The 24509-nt window shown below is 38.7% G+C and overlaps 1 protein-coding gene and 1 pseudogene across 15 annotated transcripts in view; one reads left to right on the plus strand and one right to left on the minus strand.

The window, feature by feature from the left end:
* The window catches only part of MLLT10 (MLLT10 histone lysine methyltransferase DOT1L cofactor), a 258378-nt gene that overhangs the window by 31946 nt on the left and 201923 nt on the right, over nucleotides 1-24509 (plus strand). For 14 of the 15 annotated variants that reach the window (XM_053922164.2, XM_053922167.2, XM_053922168.2 and 11 more), the window contains one exon: nucleotides 20258-20312. The exons of the other annotated variant lie outside the window; for it this stretch is intronic. In XM_053922164.2, the coding sequence (XP_053778139.1) occupies nucleotides 20258-20312 (55 nt within the window). The remainder of the gene's footprint in view (nucleotides 1-20257; nucleotides 20313-24509) is intronic. 15 annotated transcript variants of the gene reach the window in all.
* LOC112319018 (large ribosomal subunit protein eL8 pseudogene) lies at nucleotides 15768-17515 on the minus strand (annotated as a pseudogene).

Genomic DNA, 24509 nt, shown 5'->3' on the forward strand with positions numbered 1-24509 from the left:
ATTGCTGGATTTAAATCGCTAATAGTTTATTAAATATTTTTACATCTATGCACATGAGGGATGTTAGTCTGTAATTTTTTTTGCAGTGTTTTTCAGGTTTTAGTATTGGTATATTTGTTACCAATACTATATATTACTCATTCTGGACTTGAAAATGATTTTGGAAGTGTTCTCTATTTCTGAAAGTGTGTGAGATTGGTATTTCTCCCCTGGTGATTTGAAGGAATTTACTACTGAAAAATCTAATCCTAGAGTTCTATTTTGCGGAAGGATTTTGATAATGAATTGAACTGAAAGGGTTCTCTTTAAATTTTTGTTTCATCTTGTCAATTTAAAGTTGTATTTTTCAGGGAAGTTTTCCATTTCATCCAAGTTATTGAATTGGTTAGTGTAAAGTTAATAATCTTTTGTTCTTTTAATATCTGTGGGTTCTGTAGTGATAATTAGTGATAATTCCTTTTTCATTTCTGCTATTGGGAATTTCTGTGTGTTTTGAAATTAGTTTAGCTAGAGGTTTATCAACTTTGTTCATCTTTCCAGTTTGACTTTAAATTTTCAGTACTGTATCTTTTCTGTTTCATTTTTTCCTGCTCTTATCTTTACATTTTCTGTTCTTCTACTTGGGGTTTACTTTGCACTTTTTTAGGTTCTTTAGGGGGAGTCTTAGGTTGTTAATTTTATACCTTTTTCCTAATGTGGTCAGGGAACATACTCTGTATGATAATTAGCCCTTTTAAATTGTGTCTTATGTTTGTTTTTTAAATCCCCATCTGAGGATATGGTTATTGCTTTTTTTAGAGAAGGAGGGAGAGACAGTGGCATATCCATCGGTTTTCTCCCATACACACTCTGACAGAGTATCCAAGCAGCAACCTTGATACCTGCTGCGACTGGAAATTGAACCCTTAACCTTTTGGTGTACCAGACAGTGCTCCAACCAACTGAGCTACCTGGTTAGGGCCATTGTGTCCTGTTTTGTGTATGTCTTGTATATGGTCTTACTTGGTTAATGTACTGTGTTCACCCGAAAACAATGTGTATCGTGACTTTCCATTTATTTATTGATTATCCATTTATTTATCGATTTTTGAGGGGTCTAGTTTTGTTAATTACCAAGACAAATGTGAAAATAATGTAGGACTATGTGGAATTGTTATTTATCCCTTTACTTGTGACAGTTTTACCCCATGTATTTTGAATCATCGTTACTGGTATACATTTATGATTATTATATTTCATTATGTCTCAAGTTTAATCTCAACATTGAATGTAATTACCTGATTGGATTTAGGTCTGCCCTTTTAGTAAGTTTTTTCTGTTTGTCTCTTTTGTTTTTAGTATAATGAAAATTAGTATTTAAAAATAAGTTTTGATGATAAAATTCACATAAATAGTTCAGCCACTTAAAATGTGTAATTCAGTGGCTTTTAGTATGTTCACAGAATTGTACAACCATTACCATAATCAATTTTAGAACATTTACATCACCTCAGAAAAAACTGTGCTCATTAGCAGCCACTATCTATTACCCAGCCTTTCCAGTCCATGGAAACCACTAATCTACTTTCTGCCTCTATTCTGGACATTTCATACAAAAGGAATTATATTGATACAGTAGGTAGTATTTTGTGAGTGGCTTTTTTCCCCTCAGCATAATGTTTTTAAGGTTCACTTATGTTGTAGCATGTATTAGGACTTTATTACTTTTTATTGTCGAATAACATTCCATTGTATGGCTATACCACAGTTTACATAATCGTTTATTAATTGATGAACATTCAGGTTGTATCTACACTTTGGCTGTTACAAATAATCCTGTTAGGAACATTTGTGTACGAACTTTTACGTAGAAGTATGTTTTCATTTCTTTGGGGTTTGGATTTTTGATCTATGTGTTAACTCTTTATATAACCATTTGAGGAATTGCCAACACAGTTACACTATTTTATATTCCATCAGCTATATATGAAGCCTCTAAATTTCTCTGTATCCTTGCCAACAGGATATGTTTATGTATTGTTTCTCTTTTTGATTTTAGCCATTCTAGAGGTATCTCATTATGGTGTTGATTAATCATTTCCTTAATGACTGTTGATGTTAGACATCTTTTCATGGGCTTATTATTGTCATTTCCATGTTTTCTTTGGAGAAATGTCTATTCATATCCTTGGCACAAAATTTTAAAAGATTTTATTTATCATTTTGAGAGAGAGGGAAAGGGAGGGGAAGAAAGAAGGAAAGAAACATCTATGTGAGAGAGAAACATTAATTGGTTTCTCTTGCACACCCTGACAGGATCAGACCTGCAAGCCAGGCATGTTCCCTGACCAGAATCAAACTGATAACGTTTTTGTTTTGCAGGATGATGCCCAACCAATTGAACCAAACCAGTTAGGGCCTTGGCACAATTTTTAATGTGATTATATGTCTTTTTATTATTAAGTTGTAGGGCTCCCTATATTCTGGATATAAGTTTATCAGATGTGTGACTTGCAAATATTTCTTTCATTCTGTGGATTTTCATACTTGATGGTATCATTTGTAGCACAAAAGTTTTTAGGTTTGGTAGACTGTAATTTATTATTTCTTTTGTTGCCTCTGCTTTTGGTGTATCTTAAGAAAAGCAGAGCTGAACGCTAGGTTATGAAGATATACTTCTCCTTCTCTAGGAATTTTATAGTGTTGACTCTTTTAAATATGTGATCCATTTTGAGTTACTGCCTTTATATAATTATTTAAATAAAGGTTCCAACTTAAGTTTTTTCATGTAGATAAGAATTTTTAACATGTAACTTTTGTAAAGCTACTTCTCTTTGTATTAGTTTTTTAGTATTCCTCTAGCAATTTCAATATATATTTTTTACCTTCTACAGTCCATACCATGCAATAGTTAATATTGTACCACTTCTTATGAAGTGTAGAAAACTTCCAGCCTTAAGATACTCTATCGCCTTTGTTGTCAGTTATGTTATTGTCATCTGTATTAGATCTACATATATTACACAGCTCAGGAGACATTAAACTTTTGCCTTCAATATTATGTATTTTAAAGAATAAGAAATACAGTCTTTTATAATTACCCAGATGTTTACCATTTGGAGTGCTCTGCTTTGCTTCCTGAATATTTGTATTTTCATCTAGTACCGTTTCTCTTCATTTTGAAGACTTATTTTAGTCTTTATTGTAGTCTGTGTCTGCTGGTGATGATTTCTCTTTGTCCTCTATTATCTGAAAATATCTATTTTACCTTCATTTTTGAAGGATATATTAGTTAGATATACAATTCTTCGTTGACAGTTCTTTTTCTTCAATTACTTGAAAGATGATGTTTTATTCTCTTTTGGCTTCCATAGTTTATGATGACAAATCGACCATTTATCCAGTTGTTATTTCCCTGTACTTTATGTGTCATTTTCTCTTGGCTACTTTTAACTTCTCTCTTTGTTTTGAGCAGTTTGGCTACTTGGGGCCCACTGAGCTTCTTTATGTTAAAAGTATATATTTTATTGATTATGCTGTTACTGTTGTCCCAATTTTTCCTCCTTTGACCCCCTATACCTGGCACCCCATTCCATCCAGCAATCCCACCACTTAGTCCATGTCTATTGGTCACACACATAAGTTCTTTGGCTACTCCATTTCCTATACTATTCTTAACATCACCTTGTCTATTTTGCACCTGCCAACTATGATTTTTTTTTTAATTAAAAATTTTATTTTTTAACATATTTTATTGATTATGCTATTATAGTTGTCCCATTTTTTTTCTCCCCTTTATTCCCCTCCACCCTGCCCCACTCCTCCCACCAACATTCCTCCTTCCCTCACCCCCAAGTGCATGTCCGTGGGTCATACATTTAAGTTCTTTGGCTTAGGTAGTTCTGTGTATTAGGTCGAGCAGCTTTACTCCATGTCTTGGTAGTACGGCCTAATGTAGTAGGTGTCCTGTAGGGTCCAGTGGCACAGGCTCCCCTATTACCCAAGTTGGGTGCTCGAGGTACACCATTTGTGTGGGCTGAGTACACTCTCCCCTTGTAGTTGAGCCTTGGTTGCTGTTGGCAGATCAGTGGGAGGGATTTACCTAGGTCAGCTAGCTGCAAGGATTCGCTCTGAGTACTTACCACCAACTTCTGCCCTCTATGGAGGATCAGCTGTGCAGGGGCAGGTGGTGGTGTTCAGATGTGGTCTGTAGCTGTCCACAGGGTGTGCTGGACCAGAGGTTTTTGGGTAATGCAGGCCAAATTCAGCCCCCACCTGTTTTTTGCCCTGGAGCTACTATGCTTGAAGTATAAAGCAACCTGAGATGTCTTCTACTTGTGCTGGGCTTGGCGATTCTCCGATGAAGCCAAGCTATGAATCTAGGCTGGCTGCTGCTATGCTGGGCCTGGGGCTCACTAAGGCAGGCTGTTGAATATCTCAGAGGATTTGGGAAGTTTTGAAGCTGGAGCCAAGACCAGCCATTCATATGGAAAAGCAGTTTGGGTGGGCCTGTATGTTGGGTGGGGCAGGGTCTCTGGGGATCTCCAAGGCAGGTCAAACAGTATTAGCCAGGTTGATGGAGTCTCAGATATGACACTAGCTTGCCTGCTCTGTGGTTCTGTAGGGAGAGTGTTTGGAAAAGGGTCAGTGGCCTCTGCTCACCTTGATGCCAGACACTTCAGTTTATCCCTGTGTGACACTGGTGCCTTTCAAGCCTCTACCCAGGTATTGGAGCTTAGAAGGAGTGACTGAGTAGGTGAGTCTATGTGTATCTTCATTATTTTATTTTTCTTTTTAAAAATATGTATTTTATGCCCTGGCTGAATGTGGCTGAGTGGATTGAGTGCCGGCCTACGTCCCAGAAGGTCACTAGTTCAATTCCCAGTCGGGGCAGATGACTGGGTTGTAGGCCGGGTCCCCAACAAGGGGCACAGGAGAGGCAAGCACACATTGATGTATCTCTCCCTCTCTTTTTCCCCTCCCTTCCCCTCTCTAACTTAAATAAATAAAATCTTAAAAAAAATATATGTATTTTACTGATTATGCTATTATACTTGTCCCATTTATTTCTCCCATTTATTCCCCTCTATGGAGCACCCTCCCTCCCACCAGCATTCCCCCGCTTAGTTCATGTCCATGAGTTGTACGTATAACTTCTTTAGCTTCTCCATTTCCCATACTATTCTTAACTTCCTCCTATCTATTTTGTATCTACCATTTATGTTTCTTATTCCCTGTGCCTTTTCCTCCATTCTCCCTCCTCCCCCTCACTGCTGATAACCCTCTTTGTGATCTCTATTTCTGTGATTCTGTTCCTGTTCTAGTTGTTCGCTTAGTTTGTTTTTGATTTTGTTTTCTTTTTTTGTTGTTTTAGGTTCAGTTGTTGATAGTTGTGAGTTCGTTGTCATTTTACTGTTCATAGTTTTGGTCATCTTTTTCTTAGATAAGTCCCTTTAACAGTTCATGTAATAAGGGCTGGGAGATGATTAACTCCTTTAGCTTTACCTTGTCTGGGAAGCACTTTCTCTGCCCTTCCTTCCATTCTAAATGGTAGCTTTGCTGGATATAGTAATGTTGGATGTAGGTCCTTGCTTTTCTTGACTTCAAATACTTCTTTCCAGCCCCTTCTTGCCTGCAAGGTTTCTTTTGAGAGATCAGCTGATAGTCTTATGGGAACTGTTTTGTAGGTAAGTGTCTCCTTTTCTCTTGCTGCTTTGAAGATTCTCTCCTTATCTTTTATCTTGGGTAATGTAATTATGATGTGACTTGGTGTTTCCTTGGGTCCAACTTCTTTGAGACTCTCTGAGCTTCCTGGATTTCCTGGAAGTCTTATTTCCTTTGCCAGATTGGGGAAGTTGTCATTCATTATGTTTTCAAATAAGTTTTCAGTTTCTTGCTCTTCCTCTTCTCCGTCTGGCACCCCAGTGATTCAGATAATGGAACGCTGGAACACATAAAGTTGTCCTGGAGGTTCCAAAGCCTCTCCTCATTTGTTTGAATTCTTGTTTCTTCATTCTGTTTCTGTTGAATGTTTATTTCTTCTGGTCTACATCGTTGATTTGAGTCCCAGTTTCCTTCCCTTCACTGTTGGTTCCCTGGATATTTTTCTTTCTTTCCTTTGTAAAAAATTATTTTCTTTTTGTTCAATTCCACTTGTCTGCATTTTCTCCCCACCACTCTGCCCCACCCCAGCTAAACCCACCTCCCTCCCCTGCTTCCACTTTCCCCCTTGGTTTTGTCTATGTGTCCTTTATAGTAGTTCCTGAAAACCTTTCTCCCCACTATCCCTTCCCCCCTCCCCTCTGATCTTGTTAGATTGCTCTTAACTTCAATGTCTCTGGTTATATTTTGTTTGCTTTTTTCTTCTGTTGATTACGTTGCAGTTAAAAGTGAAATCATATGGTATTTGTCCCTCACCACCTGGCTTATTTCACTTAGCATAATGCCCTCCAGTTCCATCCATGCCATTGCAAAGGGGATAAGCTCCCTCTTTCTCTCTGCTGCGTAGAATTCCATTGTGTAAATATACCATAGTTTTTTGATACACTCATTTGCTGATGGGCACTTAGGCTGCTTCCAGTACTTGGCTATTGTAAATTGTGCTACAATGAACATTGGGGTGCATAGGTTCTTTTGGATTGGTGTTTCAGGGTTCTTAGGGTATGATCCCAGCAGTGGAATTGCTGGGTCAAAGGGCAGTTCCATTTTTAGTTTTCTGAGGAAATTCCATCCTGTTTTCCACAGTGGCCGCACCAGTCTGCATTCCCACCAGCAATGTACTAGGGTTCCCTTTTCTCCGCATCCTCTCCAACATTTGTTTGTTGATTTGTTTATGATGGCCATTCTGACTGGTGTGAGATGGTACGTCATTGTGGTTTTAATTTGCATCTCTCTGATGGCTAGTGATGCTGAGCATCTTTTCATATGACTCTGGGCCCTCTGTATGTCTTCCTTGGAGAAGTGTCTGTTCAAGACCTTTGCCCATTTTCCCATTTTTTAATTGGGTTGTTTGTCTTCCTGGAGTGGAGTTGTGTGAGTTCTTTATATATTTTGGAGATCAGGCCCTTGTCTGAGGTATCATTGGCAAATAGGTTTTCCCATACTGTTGGTTCTCTTTGTACTTTGGTGCTGTTTTCTTTAGCCATGCAGAAGCTTTTAATTTTGATGAGGTCCCATTTGTTTATTCTTTCCTTTATGTCCCTTGTTTTAGGGGACATTTCTGTGAGGATGTTGCTGCGTGGAATGTCTGAGATTTTCCTGCCAATGTTTTCCTCTAGGACTTTTATGGTGTTACGACTTATATTTAAGTCTTTTATCCATCTTGAGTTTATTTTCGTGTATGGCATAAGTTGGTGATCGAGTTTCATTTTTTTGCACACAGCTGTCCAGATCTCCCAACACATTCTGTTAAAGAGGCTATTTTTGCTCCATCTTATGCTCCTGCCTCCTTTGTCAAATATTAATTGACCGTAGAGACTTGGGTTTATTTCTGGGCTCTCTGTTCTGTTCCATTGGTCTATGTGCCTGTTTTTATGCCAGTACCAGGCTGTTTTGATTATCGTGGCCTTGTAATACAGTTTGATATCAGGTATTTGTTGTTCTTCCTCAAAATTGCTACAGCTATTCAGGGTCGTTTATGGTTCCATATAAATTTCTGAAATGTTCTATATCTGTGAAATATGTCATGGGTACTTTAATAGGGATTGCACTGAATCTATAAATCGCTTTGGGTAGTATGGACATTTTGTTGATGTTCAGTCTTCTGATCCATGCGCATGGTACATGCTTCCATTTGTTTGTGTCTTCCTTAGTTTCTTCTTCAGTGTTGTGTAGTTTTTGGAGTACAGAGCTTTTACCTCCTTGGTTAGGTTTATTCCTAGGTACTTTATTTTTCTTGTTGCTATATCAAATGGGACTTTTTTTCCTGATTTCTGTTTCTTATATCTCATTGTTGGCCTACAAGAATGTCTTTGATTTCTGAGTATTGACTTTGTATCCGGCTGTTTTGCCAAATTCATTTATTAGGTAGAGTAGTTTTTTGGTGGAGTCTACAGGATTTTCCATGTACACTATCATGTCGTCTGCAACAGTGACAGTTTCATTTCCTCCTTTCCAATTTGGTTGCCTTTTATTGCTTTTTCTTGTCTGATTTCGGTGGGTAGGACTTCCAATACTATGTTGAATAGGAGTGGTGAGAGCAGGCATCATTGTCTTGTTCCTGATCTTAGTGGGAAAGCTCTAAGTTTTTGTCCATTGAGTATGATGTTGGCTGTGGGTCTCTCATATGTAGCCTTTATTATGTTGAGGAATGCTCCCTCTATTCCCACTTTGTTGAGTGTTTTTTTATCATAAATGGGTGCTGTACCTTATCAAATGCTTTTTCCACATCTATTGATATGATCATGTGATTTTTGTCTTTGCAGTTATTGATGTGGTGTATTATGTTTATTGATTTGCGAATATTGTACCCTCATTGCATCCCTGGGATGAATCCCACTGGATCATGGTGTATGATCTTTTAAACATATTACTGGATGTGGTTTGCCAATATTTTGTTGAGGATTTTAGCATCTATATTCATCAGCAACATTGGCCTGATGTTTTCTTTCTTTGTTATGTCTTTATCTGGTTTTGGGATTAGGATGATGTTGGCTTCATAAAATGAGTTTGGGAGACTTTCATCTTCTTGAATTTTTTGAAATAATCTGTGGAGGATGGGGGTTAGCTCCCCCTTAAATGCTCTGTAGAATTCTCCTGTGAAACCATCTGGTCCAGGGCTTTTGTGTGTCAGGAGCTTTTTGATTACTGTTTCAATTTCATCAGGCATTACTGGTCTGTTCAGGCTTTCTGCTTCTTCCTCATTGAGTTTTGGGAGGTTATATTTTTCTAGGAATTTGTCCATCTCATCTAGGTTTTCAAATTTCTTGGCATAGAGTTCTTCGTAGTAATTTCTTACAATCCTTTGTATTTCTGTGGTGTCAGTTGTAATCTCTCCTCTTTCATTAATGATTGTGTTTATTTGGGTCCTCTCTCTTTTTTTCTTGATGGGCCTGCTTAAAGGCTTGTCGATTTTGTTTACCTTTTCAAAAAATCAGCTTCTGGATTCATTGATCCTTAAAATTGTTCTTTTAGTCTATGTCATGCAGTTCTGCTCTGATCTTGGTTATTTTCTTCCTTCTACTTGCTCTGGGTTGTCTTTGTTGTTGTTTCTCGAGTTCTTGTACGTGTAGGGTTAGGTTGTTTATTTGAGCTATTTCTATTTTTTTAGGTAGGCCTGTATCGCTATGAATTTCCCTCTCAGGACTGCCTTTGCTGTGTCCCATAGGTTTTGGATTGTTATGAGTTCATTTTCATTTGTTTCCAGAAACTTTTTGATTTCTTCCCTAATCTCATTTTTCACCCATTCATTGTTTAATAGCATGCTATTCAATCTCCATGTTTTTGAGTGTTTTGGGTTTTTTTCCTTGAGATTTGTGTCTCTTTCAGTCCCTTATGGTCAGAGAAAATGCTTGATGTGATTTCAGTTTTCTTGAACTTGTTGAGGATTGTTTTGTGTCCTATCATATGGTCTATCTTTGAAAAAGTTCCATGTACACTTGAAAAGAATGTGTATTTTGCTTCTTTTGGATGAAAGGCTCTCTCTCTATATAAGTCCATTTCATCTAGGGCATTGTTCAGTGCCACAATATGTTTGTTGATATTTTGTTTGGAAGATCTGTCTTTGACAGTGGAGTATTAAAATCTCCTATTATAATTGTGTTGCTGTCAATATCTTTCCTGAAGTCCTCCGAGATTTTCTTTATGTATTTGGGTGCATATATATTTACAATATTTATGTCTTCTTGATGGATTCTTCCTTTGAGTATTATGAAGTGACCTTCTGGGTCTCTCTTTACTGGCCCCTTTTTTGAAGTCTATTTTGTCTGATATGAGTATTGCTACCCCTGCTTTTTTTCCCTGTCCGTTTCCTAGGAAAATTTGTTTCTAGCCCTTCACTTTCAGTCTGTGGAAGTCTTTTCTTCTGAGGTGGGTCTCTTGTAGGCAGATTATATGTGGGTCTTGCTTTCTCATCTATTCAGCTATTCTATGTCTTTTGATTGGAGCATTTAATCCACTTATGTTTAAGGTTATTATTGATAGGTACTTATTCATTGCCAATTTTTTTGTACCTGTGTTCTCTCCCTCTCTCTTTTCCTTCCTTTCCTTACAGCAGCCCCTTTAGCATCTCTTGCAGAGCTGGTCTGGTGGAGGTATATTCTTTTAGACTTCTTTTGACTGAGAAACTCCTTATTTGAGAGCCTTGCTGGGTAAAGTAGCCTTGGTTGCAGGCCTCTAGTTTTCATTACTTGGAATATTTTTTGCCATTCTCTTCTGGCTTGGAGCTTTTCTAATTGAGAAGTCAGTGCTAACCTTATTGGGGCTCCCTTGTATGTTACTTCCTTGTTTTTCCCTTTCTGCCTTTAAGATTCTTTCTTTGTCTTGGAATTTTGCCATTTTAATTATGATGTGTCTTGCAGTCTGCCTCTTTGGGTTCCTCTTGATTGGGACTCTGTGATTCCTGGATCTGTGTGACTTTTTCTCTCATCCAATTAGGGAAATTTTCCATCATTAGTTTTTCAAACAGGTTTTCTATCCCTTGCTCTTCCTCTTGTCTTTCTGGTATCCCTATTATACGGATAGTATTATGTTTCATGTTGTCCTGCATTTTCCTTAACCCCTCTTCATTCTTTCTGAGCCTGTTTTCCTTTTCTTGCTCATTCTGGGTGTTTTTTTCTACCTTGTCCTCCAGTTCGCTGATCCGATCCTCTGCTTCATCGAGCCTGATTTTGATTCATTCTACTGTGTTTTTCAGTTCAGAAATTGTATTCTTCATTTCCTCTTGGCCCTTGTTGATAGTTTCTATTTCCTTTTTCATGTTGATATAGTTTGCAGTGAGTTCATTGTAGTTTCTCTGTAGTTTTTGGTAATTGTGTGTGAGCTCATTAAGCTTCCTTAGCACCAATTCCTTGAACTCATTATCTGATGTTTGACTTGCCTCTTTCATTTAGCGTTGTTTCTGAGACTTCCTCCTTTCCTTTAATTTTGGGGATTGTTTCTTTGTGTTCCCATTGTTTGTGAAACTCTTCTTGTTAGTCTCTGCTTCTTAAATTGATCTGTTCTGACTCCCTGGGTTTATGGTGTAGACTTCTGTGGTGGAATACCTGTGCTATTTAGTGGTACAGCCTCCTTGATCTCCCGAGATCACTGGGCTTGGGCTGTCGTTTATGTTGGCTCTTCGGATGTAATTGCGTTTTGATTGTTGTTGGGTCATTATTTGGTGGTTCCTTCCCACCAGGTGGTTAACGGAGGGTCAGTCTGTCCCCCACCTCTTGTTTTCTGTTGCGCAGGTGTGGGCAGGTTGTGTTGAAGCTGGTTCTTCCATGTATACAAGGTTTTGAGGCTTTTCTCTTGCTCTTGTTAAGTTTTTTGTTCTGAGTAATTTCTCCACTATTAGATGTATTTCTAGATAGGTCCTGGGTTGAGTTAGTGTGACTTCCACTCCCTCCTTCACCTTCTTCTGTTCTTAGCTCTTGGTGGTTCCTTTGTTGGTGGGTTTCCTCCTCCAGAAGGTATCTTGGTGTTCACAGCTTCTACCTACTCTTTTTTTGTGGGTTGTAGGGGGAAGGCGAAATGGTTTAAGACAGCAGGAGTGTATTATATGATATTTAAAGTACCAGTCGTTAGAGAAGGGATAGGAGATCCCATGGATATGTATAGTGTTAACCATGATAATTCACCCACCTGACCACCTTTTAGAAAGGGTGGATAGAAGATAAGAGTCTTGTTGTGGAGGGGAAGGATTGTGAGTTGGATCTAGAAAGCTGTGAGTTTGTGGGAGGTCAGATTATGAGGTAAAGTGAGAGAGTAAGGGTAGAAAATAGGTGTAATGCGTGAGTGAATAGAGTTAACCACACCAGTTATAAAGTTCAGGACTCAGTGAAGTAGGGTGAGATCTGGGCAGGGGTTCTGTATAGTATTTGCAGATGTGTGGAACAGCTATTATTTACAATAGTAATGGAGCAACAATCATATGACGGAATGTATGTGATCTGGATAACTAGAATAGGGGGTATAGATCCTAGAGTAGTGTGCTAGTGGAACACAAGTTAAGTGAAAGACAGTTAATTAACAATACATTATGAAAGAGAGAACAAGGGGAAACCAGTCAAACAATGCAAATTAAGCAGTCAAGTGAAGAAGACTAAACAGAAAGAAGAGAAATACAAAAATGCTAATAAAATGAATGATATAACAATAATGAAAAAAATAATAATACAAATATAGAATAACTCGCAAGTTCTCTGGAGTAGCAAAGTGGAATTTGTTTCACTGTCTCAGCTGTTGGGGTGCTCCCTCTTTGGATCCAACTCTGGTCTTTTCACAGTTCCAGGTTTTTCTTATAGGGATTAAGAAAAAAAAAGACGGAAAGAAGAGATATAAAGGGAGAGAAAGAAGGAGTAGAACAAGAAAGAAGGAAAGAGAGGAAGAAGGTGTTAAAAGAAAACAAATAAAAATAATAATAAAGAATTTCTTTAAAAAAACAAGAAAAGAAAACCAAGCCTGCTGGGTTCAAACTTGCAAAGACAGTTTTGCTGGTGCTTTTGGCTGCAGCCAACTCAGGGGGCCTATCCCAGCTCATCTTCGTTCCCGACCAGCACTCGGGCAGCCTGCGGCCCAGCTCTCTAGCAGTCTCTGGACCCACAGGTTCAGGCACTCACCCTCCTCCGGGCTATGAGTGCGCACATTCCCCGGTGCTTGTGGTCTCAGGCTTCCCCAAGATGTGCACTCTCCCTGGTGCTTCGGGTTTGGGCTCCATGCCCACCACACCCCTGTAGGAGCGCGAGACTGGGCGGAGAGGAGACTGGAGCTGCTGCTGCAGGAGATTTCTCCAAAGTGCCCCCGAGGGTCTTTTTCTTTTTGAGAAAATCATCCTGCTCAAGCCTGCCTCCATACAAGGAAGGGCCTGTCCTCTCACACAGCCCACCTCTCCTGCTGGACTCCCTGTGGTGCTCAAGCCTTTTTTGGCAGGTGGGGGAGCACTTAACTGGGCTCTCTCCCAGGAGTCCTTCGGCAGGCCCAGCAGATGCGCTGGGCCTGGGGGGTGCAGTCGTGCTGGTCCCAGGGACCTTTTTGTTCTGAAGCAGTCCCCTTACCGTCTGTTTTTTCAGTGTCCTCTATACTTTTTGGTCTCCTGTCTTCATAAACGCTGGGGTGCTGTTGGCTGTTTGCTTTGTTCCTCAGTAGATCGGCTAGGTGTTTCACCCATGTGCAGGGGGAAGTGGACTCTGCTCTCACGTATCTCACCGCCATCTTGAGAATCTGCAAGATATAAAACTGGATATTTTTCTTTATGTCATTTTTCTTCGCCTTCACTTTTTCCTCTATTTTGTGACCATACTCCACCATTTCTGTGAGCACCGTGATTACCAGTGTTTTGAACTGTGCATCTGATAGGTTGGCTGTCTTCAGTGCTTAGTTCTATTTTTGGAGCTTTGATCTGTTCTTTCTTTTAGACTGTATTTTTTATCTCAGTGTGCATTTTAAGTTGTAAGGGGAGGAGCCTTAGGTATTCGCCAGGACAGGGCAACCTTCTTTGCTGTGTTGTGACGCTGTATGTGGGGTAGGGGTCAGGGAGGGAACAATGCCACTTGCTTGTCTCTCTGCCAGCTTTCAGTCACTTCTCCCGCTACCCACAATCAAATTGGGCCCTTGTGGTGCTGATTCACATTCGGGTGGGTTTGTGTATGTTCTAGGACCCTATTGGTCTCTCCATTGAACTCTTCTGTGAGGCTGGGAGTTTCTCCCACCTCCACAATCCACACCACCTCCACAATGCACACCACCTCCACAATCCACACAGGTTTTTATATCCAGAGGTTTTGAGGCTTTTTTTCCCCATGCTGGGACCCTGGGTTGTGCAGTCTGTTTCGTTCCCCCTTTGTTCCTCCCAGTTTATCTGCATGCAAATGTGGGACCACTTGGACCTCTAGCCACTGCATTGCCCCTTGTCCTCTCCACCCTGGCTGCCTGTCTCTTCCCCTCCTACCATTCTGAATGAATATTTCTTTAACTCCTTGGTTTCCAGACATCCACACTGTTAGATTTTCTGGCAGTTTGGTTATTATTTGTTTTTAAATTTGTTGTTGTCCTTCTTTTGATTGTGGGAGGAGGCAAAGTGTATCTGCCTACACCTCCATCTTGGCTGGAAGTTTCTGTGTGTGTTCTTTAAAAGGAACTGCTTGGGGTTCAGCTGTTTCTTCCGCTGACTGAATACCCATTGGTTTTTGCAGCCAGGAGTTTTGGGACTTATCTTCCTGGTACTGGAACCCTGTGGTGGGGGTCTGGTGTGGGTCTGGGACTCCTTGCTCTTGAGATGTATTTTTATCCACCACATGTGGGTATGGGACCAGCTCATTCTACATCTGTGCACTTCCTACCAGTCTGGATGGATGTGTTTTCTATAATTCTCTACTTGTCAGATTTCCATTCAACTTGATTTCTGATGGTTTGATTGATGGTGCTTCTATATTTTAGCTGTAATTTTGATGTGGTTGTGCGAAAAGGTGAGCCATGTCTGCCTGTACTGCCATCATGTCCAAAAGTGTGCATACTTTCTTACCATAGTGTGTGATATAAAAAAGGAAGAGCCTCCTCGTATAATTTCTACTTGTTTGGGGTATTTCAATTACAGTGTATTTTTTCTTGGTAAAATGTGGTGAGATCTTTCATATATGCTTGTTTTGGGGGAAAGATCTTTTTTTTTTTAAAGATTTTATTTGTTTATTTTTAGAGAGATGGGAAGGGAAGAGAAGGAAAGGGAGAGAAACTTAAGAGTTGCCTCTCGCATTTCCCCTGCTGGGGTCCTGGCCTACAACCCAGGCATGTGCTCTGGCCTGGGAATCTAACCAGTGACCCTTTGATTGAGAGGCTGGCACTCAACCACTGAGCCACACCGGCCAGGGCAGAGGAGTGTCTTTGTATAATCTCTTTGTCCTTTTGTGGGATTTACTTGTGCCTTTGAACACTCTCTGTTAGTAAAGTAAGAATGGATCTGTGGAATTCTTATTGTAACATGAATAGGTACAGCCTGCCCTGTGAAACTTTTCAGTTTCTGTTGGTTTACTATAGAATCGGGATTCTCTGTTGTCTAGGGTCCCTCCTACCAGATCCTTTCTTCCTGAGCTTTTCAGTACAGTCTTCTAACTGTAATTTAACCTTCTTTCTTCCTGTTACTAATTTTTCTCTAGTCTTTTATCTGTTTTTACTTTTAGCTGGGAGTCAAAGTCATATTATTTTACTTCGTTCATTCCCTCATTATTATACAGTAGGACATTTTATAAGATTTATAGTTTTAATCAGCCATGTAAAATATTTTTGTACACATTTTTTCATGTCTTGAAATTTTAGTGTGTGTGTATATATGATATAAAACGACACCATACTTAATAAATGCTCTTTCTGTCATACTTCCTTTGGCTGCCTGTGAAGTAATGGAATAAGTAATTTTCTTGAATCATATTGCTATATTGCTCCCTAAAAAGAAATTGTTTTGGCTGGTGTGGCTCAGTGGATTGAGCTTGGGCCTGCAAACCAGGTGTTGCTGGTTTGATTCCTGGTTGGGGCACATGCCTGGGTTGTGGGCCGGGTACCCAGTAGAGGGTGTGTGAGAGGTAACCACACACTGATACTTCTTTCCTTCTTTCTCCCTCCCTTCCCCTCTCTCTAAAATAAATAAATAAAATCTTTAAAAGAAACTAAAAAGAAAAAAGAATTGGGTATGGTGCCATCGACAATATATGAAAATAAATGTTTACTGCACTCTGAACATTAGGAATTATGTTTTAAGGAACTTAGCTGTACTAATAACTTAGTTGGCAAAAATGCCTCATTTGTGGCTTTTATATTCGTATTTCTTTGGATATAAGTGAGGCTAAATGTTTTCTTATGTATTTGTTTCACGTAACTTTTTAAAAAGATTTTATTTTTTTTAGAGAAGGGAAAGGAGGGAGAGAGGGAAATGAGCATTGATGTGAGAAACATTGATCGGTTGCCTTTCATCTACTCATCTACTTTTCTTTAATTAAAAATACTAAATAGCCCTGGCTAGAGTGGCCAGTGGATTGAGCACCAGCCTGGGAACCAAAGGGTCCTAAGTTCGATTCCAAGTTAAGGCACATCCCTGGGTTGCAGGCCAGGTCCCCAGTAGGGGGCGCATGAGAGGCAGCCACACATTGATGTTTCTCTCCCTCTCTTCCTCCCTCGCTTCCCCTCTGTCTAAAAATAAAATGAATAAAATCTTTAAAAAAACCCCTAAATAATACATTTTTTTTTGGTCCCTGACCCATGGGACTCAGCTGGTTGGGTATTGTCCAGCAAAGTGAAAGGTTGAAAGTTTGATTCCTGGTCAGGGTACATGCCTGGGTTGCGGTTTGTTCCCTGGTCGAGGTGCAAAGGAGAGGCAACCAATTGATGTTTTTATCTCACATTGATATTTCTCTCCCTATCACCCCTCTCTCTAAAAGTAAATAAATAAAATCTTAAAACTTTTCTTGAGGGAGAATTTTTATTAAGTTTATGTACAAAAAACTCAACAATGTACACTTAGCCCAGCTCTGTGGCCAGTTCTTTAGCCTTTGCCTCTGCTGGCTTGCAAGTGCAAGCCATGGACATTTGACCAAGGATACTGCCTCCCCAGTGGCGGTGGTTCTCCTCAAATCTATTGTTGAAATTGGTATAGATAGCTTCCACCAGCTTGGCCCAACCTGCTTTGTGTTCTGAGTTAACCTGTGTGAAGAGGATGATGGTACAGGTCTTCCTGTGGACTAGATAACCCAGCCTGGCTTTCCACTTCATTATATAATAGGGAACCCCCCCTCCCCCACCTTAGCGCAGCAGGGCAGGCAGGAAGATGACCGGGTTTGTGGAATCAACATCAGTACCAGCTGGGCCTTGTTTTTCTCCACCATGGTGGTGATAGGGTTAACCCATCCCATTTGCTAGCAGCTTTTTTCCTCAGCCTTTGTCTCTGGTGTGTACTTGTGGACCTGCTTAAGCAGTTTAGTAGCTGTTTTGCATCCAAGGCCTGGATGAACTGCTTAATGGCAAGAGACACTTTCAGATGTTTATAGAGGATAGTTCTTTGCTGCTGCAAATGAATGTAGCAGGGGCATTTGACAAAGTGGGTGAGGTCTCTTTTGGGCCAGATGTCCTGTCCAATGCCAAATTCTTAGGCCTCTTCTCAAATAGGATTTGGTACCTTCTTGGCCTCCTGCTTTTTTTCATGACAGCAAGTGTTGGTGCCACCTCATTTCCCTTAGCCGCCTTCTTTCCTTTTGGCATCTTGGACTGCAGGATAAGAGAGAAATAAAGAACATTTTTTAATTTAAACATGTTTGAATTATATTTGTGATCAGTAAGTGTTAAAGGTCTAACACGAATTTTTCTTCCCTAGTTGCTAAACAGTTGTTCTTACACCTAATCATCCCAAAGAGTAATCAATCAGTGACTGTAGTCTTTTATTAGATTTAGTTATACTTCTGCATGCAACTGTTTTTCCCACAAGGTAAACCATACAGCCAATAGTGTTTACATCTGTGAAGGAAGTAGAGCTTAGAACCAAATTATTGCCTGCCTTTAGCAACTGTGCTTGTGGTTTTGCTCCTTCCATTTTATCCATCATATATTTTTTGCGTTACCATGTCTGGAGACTATGATAGATGCTAGGGCTATAGCCATGAAAGAGAGCTTATAATCTACCAGAGTAGATAAACATAATTGCATAAATGATTTTGATTATAATATATGACAAGAAGGAAAGTATAGGTAATTCATAATATGACACCTAACCAAAGGGAGGGATTCAAGGAAACCTTTTCTGAAGAAGTGACTGTAAGCAAGAATCTGAGGAATGAATAAGAAATTATCCACTCCGAAAGAGGTTTGGGGTGAAGGATAGTATTTCAGGTAGAGTAAAAACAACACAGTTAAGTTTGTGAGGCAGGAATGAGCTTTGGAGTATTTACAGAGCTGAAAGAAGAAAAATCAGTATTGTCCAGACAGTGAGATGTTGAGAAGAGAGAAGGTTGTAGAGGGGAAAGTAGGGATAGGTTGTGTAGGGAAACTACTGAAGAGGTGTTAAGTGGGGGAGTGTTATATTTGGACCTGAGTTTTTGAAGTTCCTGCTGTAAATTGGTAGGGGTCAGGTAAGGGTGAATATTGGGAGACTGTGTAGTAGAAGGCCACTGAAGTGGTCCTGATAAAAGTTGATATTGTCTTGCAGTGGGCTAATAATACTAATAGAATAGAGGTAGTCAAATCTCGTCAGTATTTAGGAGGAAGAATGGCCAAAATGTGGTGATTGATTAAATATGATAGGAAGCAGGGTTAAGCTGTAAAAGATGATGTCTAGGTATGGGCAATATGTAGTTTAAGAGCGTCATTACAAAGATAGGGAAAACTGCAGGAAGAGCAAGTGTTGTCATACATTTTGGACAGAGCTTAAAGTGCCTATGTATCATAGGAAGTTTTACATATGGAACAAAGGACAAATCTAAATAGGAGGTAAAATTTGGGACTCACTGGTATATCCTAGTAATTTAATTGGTTATAATAGATCTATGGAAAATGAATGAGATTGACTAGCGCTTAACATGTAATGAGAAGGCATCTTAAGTCAGATCCCTGAGGAACTAACAGACACATTTAAAGGTTGGATAAGGTTATCAGAAAGGTGTTGCCAAAGAGGTAAGAGGAAAATCAGGAGAGTGAAATACTGCATGACAAGAAATAATAGTATCTCATGGTTTATGTTGTGTGTACTTACTATTTTATCATAGTTTCCTGCTTTTATTTTACTTTGTAATTTATTTGTTACTATATTATATGAGGTCTGTCTGGAAAAAGTCCAGCCATTGTTAATATAATGAGAATGGTTTGGGCAGCGTTGATGTAACTTGGCAGCCAAGGAGAGTAGAGTGGAATGCACATGAAATTGAACAATGGTAACTTCACTGTACTTACTAGTCAGCGGGGGTGGTAGACTCCATTGAGTGAGTATGTGTACTGTGTGGCCGTCACAATCAAAATGAGCAAGTAGAGCAACAAATCTGCATCAAATTTTGCGTTAAGCTTGAGCAATCCTCCAAGGAAGCTATTCGGATGATTCAGAAGGCTTTTGGAGATGATGCAGTGAGTGCAGTGCAAATAAAAGTGTGGCACACACGCTTCAAAGATGGTTGAGAATCTGTTCAAAGTGATCCACGTTCTGGGAGGACTGCAACAAGCAGAACACCTGAGACTAGAGAGCTAGTGTATGGGCTGCAATCAATAAAGATCAACGAATGACAGTGTGAGAAGCTGATCTGGGGATTCCAAAAACTACTGTGTCCAATGTTTTGACTCGATTTTGGCATGAAACGTGTCGTGGCAGAATTCGTTTTGCAGATTCTGTTAGCAGAGCCGAAGGCCTGATACTTTCCAGACAGACCTTGTATGCTGCAAAAGCTCTTTGGGAAGCAAGATAAAGTACACAGATAATTAATAGGTGTGACCTCCAGTAATATATTCTTCATATAAGACAATGCCATTGAAACTTACTCTGTTTATTATTTTTATAATTGTATCTGTCTTGTCAGTAGCAGAACGAAATGTTAGGTCTGGCTGTATGTTTATTTCTGGTTTTATATTGAGGGCTGATAGGGAATGGGATCCGTAATAACTTGAGTACCACTGCGTGTGAATGATAAGAGTAACTAGAATAATTAGAGCAGTTCCTTCCTTCCAGGAGGCAGATCAGCACATGTGAGACCATGCCTTCCCACTTAAATCAAAATTCTAAATTTTGAGTTTTGCTTTTTATTTCAGGACAAACCAGACATAACTGACTAGAATTACCCTACCTGATCGTTCGTAGAAAGTAAAAAGATAGAGGCAAATGTTAAAAGCTGTGTTCCAATCTTATGTTGAGAATCTTTTTATTTTTATTACTTTAATGCTAAAAAATCTTGGTAGGAATTTAAAAGTTCAGCAGAATTTACTTTTTAAAATTTATCTGGTGATCTGAGGAAGATCTCACGTCAAGGCAAATTTGTGAAGAATGTTCTGAAATGTTACTCTTGGTAGCAACTAGTACAAATGTTGCTCCCATCTTTTAATAGTTTTGAAGTTACAAGGAAGATGTTATACGTTTGTAATCTGAAAAATCTTTATTTCCTTTCTTTTTTTTTTTTTTTTTGAATAGAGATGTGAACTGTGTCCTCATAAGGATGGAGCTTTAAAAAGAACAGATAATGGGGGTAAGTGCAGAGATTTAAAAAAGTTTTTTTTTTTATTGAAAACTGTAGTGGGAAAGTATTTAAAGATATTTGGCAGTTCATATTATATAAAATTAAATAGTGTTTACTGCTCAGATATTTCTAACATCACTAGATGTAATTTATGACTCTCTTTTATTGAAATGAGATTTTTCTATTTTGTGGACAGACTTAAGCATTGTTTTTTCTTAATGCAGAATGATCCATATACTTTTAATTAAAATCTTGATTTTCTTAATGGATACTATTTCTTACAGAAATTATGAAAAAATAAGCCACTTTTTAAAGAAGATTTTATTTTTATTTATTTATAGAGAGGGGGAGGGGAAGGATAAATAGAGGAGAGAAACATTGATCTGTTGCCTCTCGCATGTACCCCAGCGGGGGACCAGCCATGACCAGTAATTGAACCAGTGACCTTTCGCTTTGCGGGGCAGTGCCCAACCCAACCATACCATACCTGTCAGCAAAATAAGCCACTTTTCTCTCTCTCTCAGTTGAAATCTGTTGTGTTAAGATTTTTTTTTTCCTCTTTTGTATACTCCTGGACAGATGATGTTTCTGTGGAATGTTAATTTTAATACCCTTGTCTTTTTGCTTGATAAAAAAGAAATGCTGACATCTGTCTCTACTTTTTTTGAGCTTTCCTGAGGACCCTTGTACATTTCTCATTTTAATCTCTATTTTTAATTACCTCCCACAGAGAAATCTATATATTTCTTTATAGTTCAGTACCATGAATTTATTAAACTGTGGTATACTGTGAAACTTTTAAGGAACTGATGAAGAAACAAAAAAGGTAGAGGTATAACATAGTATCCACTTCCATTTTGGGTAGTCAACTCTAAAGTATTGGCATAGAATATGGTAATGGCATTAGTAAAGAAAAGGGAAAAATAAGAGTGTTTTTGTTTATTTATATTTTAATTTAATGTTTAGACTACGTTTATACAGTCACATTATCCAAAATTTAAAAAATTTTTAACAACTCTCCCTCCTACTCCTGTTCACCATTTGCCTGGTTCCTTAACAAGTTTCCTGCCACAATATAATTGCTGTTAATTACTTTTTTGCCCATCCTTCTAGGTCATTTGGCATATACAAATATGTATTAATAGACAAATATTTTCTCCAATTTTTAATCTTTTTATAAACAATCTTTACCTGAGGACATGTTTGTTGACTTTAGAGAGAGAGGAAGGGAGAGAGTGGGAGAGAAACAGTGATGTGAGAGAGAAACATCAGTTGGTTGCTTCTTGTGTGTGCCCCTTAAGGGACTGAACCCGCAACCTAAGTATGTGCCCTAACTGGGAATTGAACCTGTGACCTTTCGGTTTGTAGGACACCGCCCAACCACCTGAGCTACACTGGCCAGGAGTTCTTCAATTTTTATATTGGATAAATATTATACATACTTTTGCATCTTATTTTTTTTTTCACAGAACAGTTTATCTCTTTTATTAGTATAGAGGTTTCTTTTTACCATATTAATGTAACTAGTTACCTGTTCATGTATTTTTGAATTGTCTGCTTTTATGAGTAATGCTTTTATGTATTCCATTTTGCATGTATGCAAATACAGCTGTAGGATTATTAATTCCCGGAAGTGGATCCGTAGGTCAAAGGGATTTTGCAATTAATTTTTAGTAAATATTCCCAAATTATTCTTCCTGGTGGTTGTACCAAATTATGTTACCAGCAAGAATGAATGGAAAAAGCTATTCTCTATGCCCTTGGAAATCCAGTAGGTAGAAATTGGTAGGTATATCTGGGCAGTTATTTTGTATTTTACTTATTTATAAGTGAAGCTGAGCATCTTTTCATATTTTAAGGAGGAATTTGTATTTTCTCTTCTGTGGTCTGTTCATATGCTTTTTCTGATTGGTTGGGAATCTTTTTCTTTTTGACTTGTTGGAACTTTCATAGGAGCCCCTCGTATATTAGACTTTTGTTGATACGAGTTGAACTAGTTTTTGCTCAGTTGTTCATCTTTCCTTATGAACTTTTTTACTATATATATATTTTTAGTTATTGTTTTTAGTTGAATTTATTAATCTCGTCTTTTGTGGCTTCTGTATTTGGAACTATTAGGTGGAAAGGTCATTCCTATTTCAAGGTTATATTTCTCTAATATTATTGATTTCCTTTTATTTAATGGTTTAATTTTTGATGCATTTGGAATGTGTCTGGGTAATACAACGTAAGGTGTGTGGACCCAACTTTATTTTTGTCTAGGTGACAAAATGCTACAGTTTGTCCCATCTCCACTTAGTGAAATACTCATCTTTTCATCAATGATTTGAAATGCTATCTTTGTTATAGTCTAATGCATATTTAAAATATTCTGACTAAATTGTGTTCCAAAATTGATTTGTAGGTTATTTTGGAACCTGGAGTACATTTTCCTAAAGAAATGTTAATCATTGGGTTGGCCCAAAGGTTCATTTACTTTCGTCCGTATGATGGTTTAGTAGTGCTTAGTTGTCTTTAATTTCATTGGAAACATTTTATTAGCCCTGGCTGGTGTGGCTCAGTGGAATGAGTGCCAGGCTGCAAAGCTGAAGGTTACGTTCCGATTCCTGGTCAGGGCACCTGCCTGGGTTGCAGACCAGGTCCCCAAGGGGAGTGTGCAAGAGGCAACCTTCTCTCACACAATTGTTTCTCTCCCTCTCTTTCTCCCTCCCCTCCCCTCTCTCTAATAAATAAATAACATCTTAAAAAAGAAGCAATTTTGTTAGATTGTATTGTGTGTGACAGCTGTCATATCAGCACGCATTTAAAAAAAATCTTAGCAAAATTGGTGAATTTTTGTGCAGCCATTTTATATTTAAGATGGAAGAAAATACATAACATGTTTGGCATATTATACTTTATTATTTCAAGAAAGGTAAAAGTGCAATTGAAACGCAAAAATGATCTGTGCAGTGTATGGAGAAGGTGCTGTGACTGATAGAACGTGTCAAAAATGGTTTGCAAAGTTTCTTTGTACTATTGACATTTTGGCCAAATAATTCTTTGCTGTGGGGCTGTCTTATGCATTGGAAGATGTTTAGCAACACCCCAGGCCTCTACCCACTAGAAAGAAGCCAATAAATAGCAGGAGATAGCCGACATACTCAAAATATCCCAATCAATAAAGCTCCTGGTGAAAATGAAAAATTATCTTTTATTTCACAGAGAAAACTAAACGGACTTTTTGGCTTACCCAATATATTTCCAGAATAGTTAACAAAACCCCACAATGTAGCTGATGTACAATATTGATAGGACTTTTTTTTAGTGTCTGTATACCCTTTTGTCATGCTGGAGATATGTTTGAAGTTTTAGTTTAGTTTTTCTTTTCCTGGCAGTCAGGGTTAGGAGTTTTTCAATTCAACTTTTAATTTCTCTCCTTTCCTTTTTTCCCCGTATACTAAGGACTCCTCTTATTGATTGTGGGGAGCCATTGAAGTAGAGGAATGAGGTTTATATTTTAGAAAGATCACTCTGACAGCATTGAGGTGAATGGATTGGAAGGGTATCAGACCAGACCAACTATTAAAAGAAAAGTAGAGCTGGATCATAAGTGCATTTAACATACTTGAAATCAGCTACAGTATATGTCCAGGTGAGTGGGAGGAAGTAGAGAAAAGTAATAATTTAAATTATAAGAGATTAATTTAGACTGCTATTTTACTTGATGAGCATGGGCTCTAAGCCAGGAGTGTCAAACTCATTTTCACTGGAGGCCACATCAGCCTCGTGGTTGCCTTCAAAGGGCCGAAATAATTTTAGGACTGTGTAAATGTAACTACTCCTTAACTGTTAAGGAGTTGCAATTACATTCCACCCTATAAAGGCAACTGCCAGGCTGACATGGCCCCCGGTGAAAATGAGTTTGACACCCCTGCTCTAAGCAAAGCTATATAGAAATCCCTTGTGAACAATTCTAAGGCTTTCATCTTTGACAAAGATATGTATTATTGAGGGGGCCAGGCAAGAAGTGGTATGATGGCTTGCTTATATATTTTTTTAAAATATATTTTATTGATTATGCTGTTACAGTTGTCCCAAATTTTCCCACTTTGCCTTCCTCTGCTTGATATCCCCTTACCCTCCAGCATCCCCACCCCCTTAGTTCATGTCCATGGGTCATGCATATAAGTTCTTTGGCTACTCCGCTTCCTATACTGTTCTTAA

The sequence above is a fragment of the Desmodus rotundus genome, chromosome 4 (assembly GCF_022682495.2).
Source record: "Desmodus rotundus isolate HL8 chromosome 4, HLdesRot8A.1, whole genome shotgun sequence".
Classification (NCBI taxonomy): Eukaryota; Metazoa; Chordata; class Mammalia; order Chiroptera; family Phyllostomidae; genus Desmodus; species Desmodus rotundus.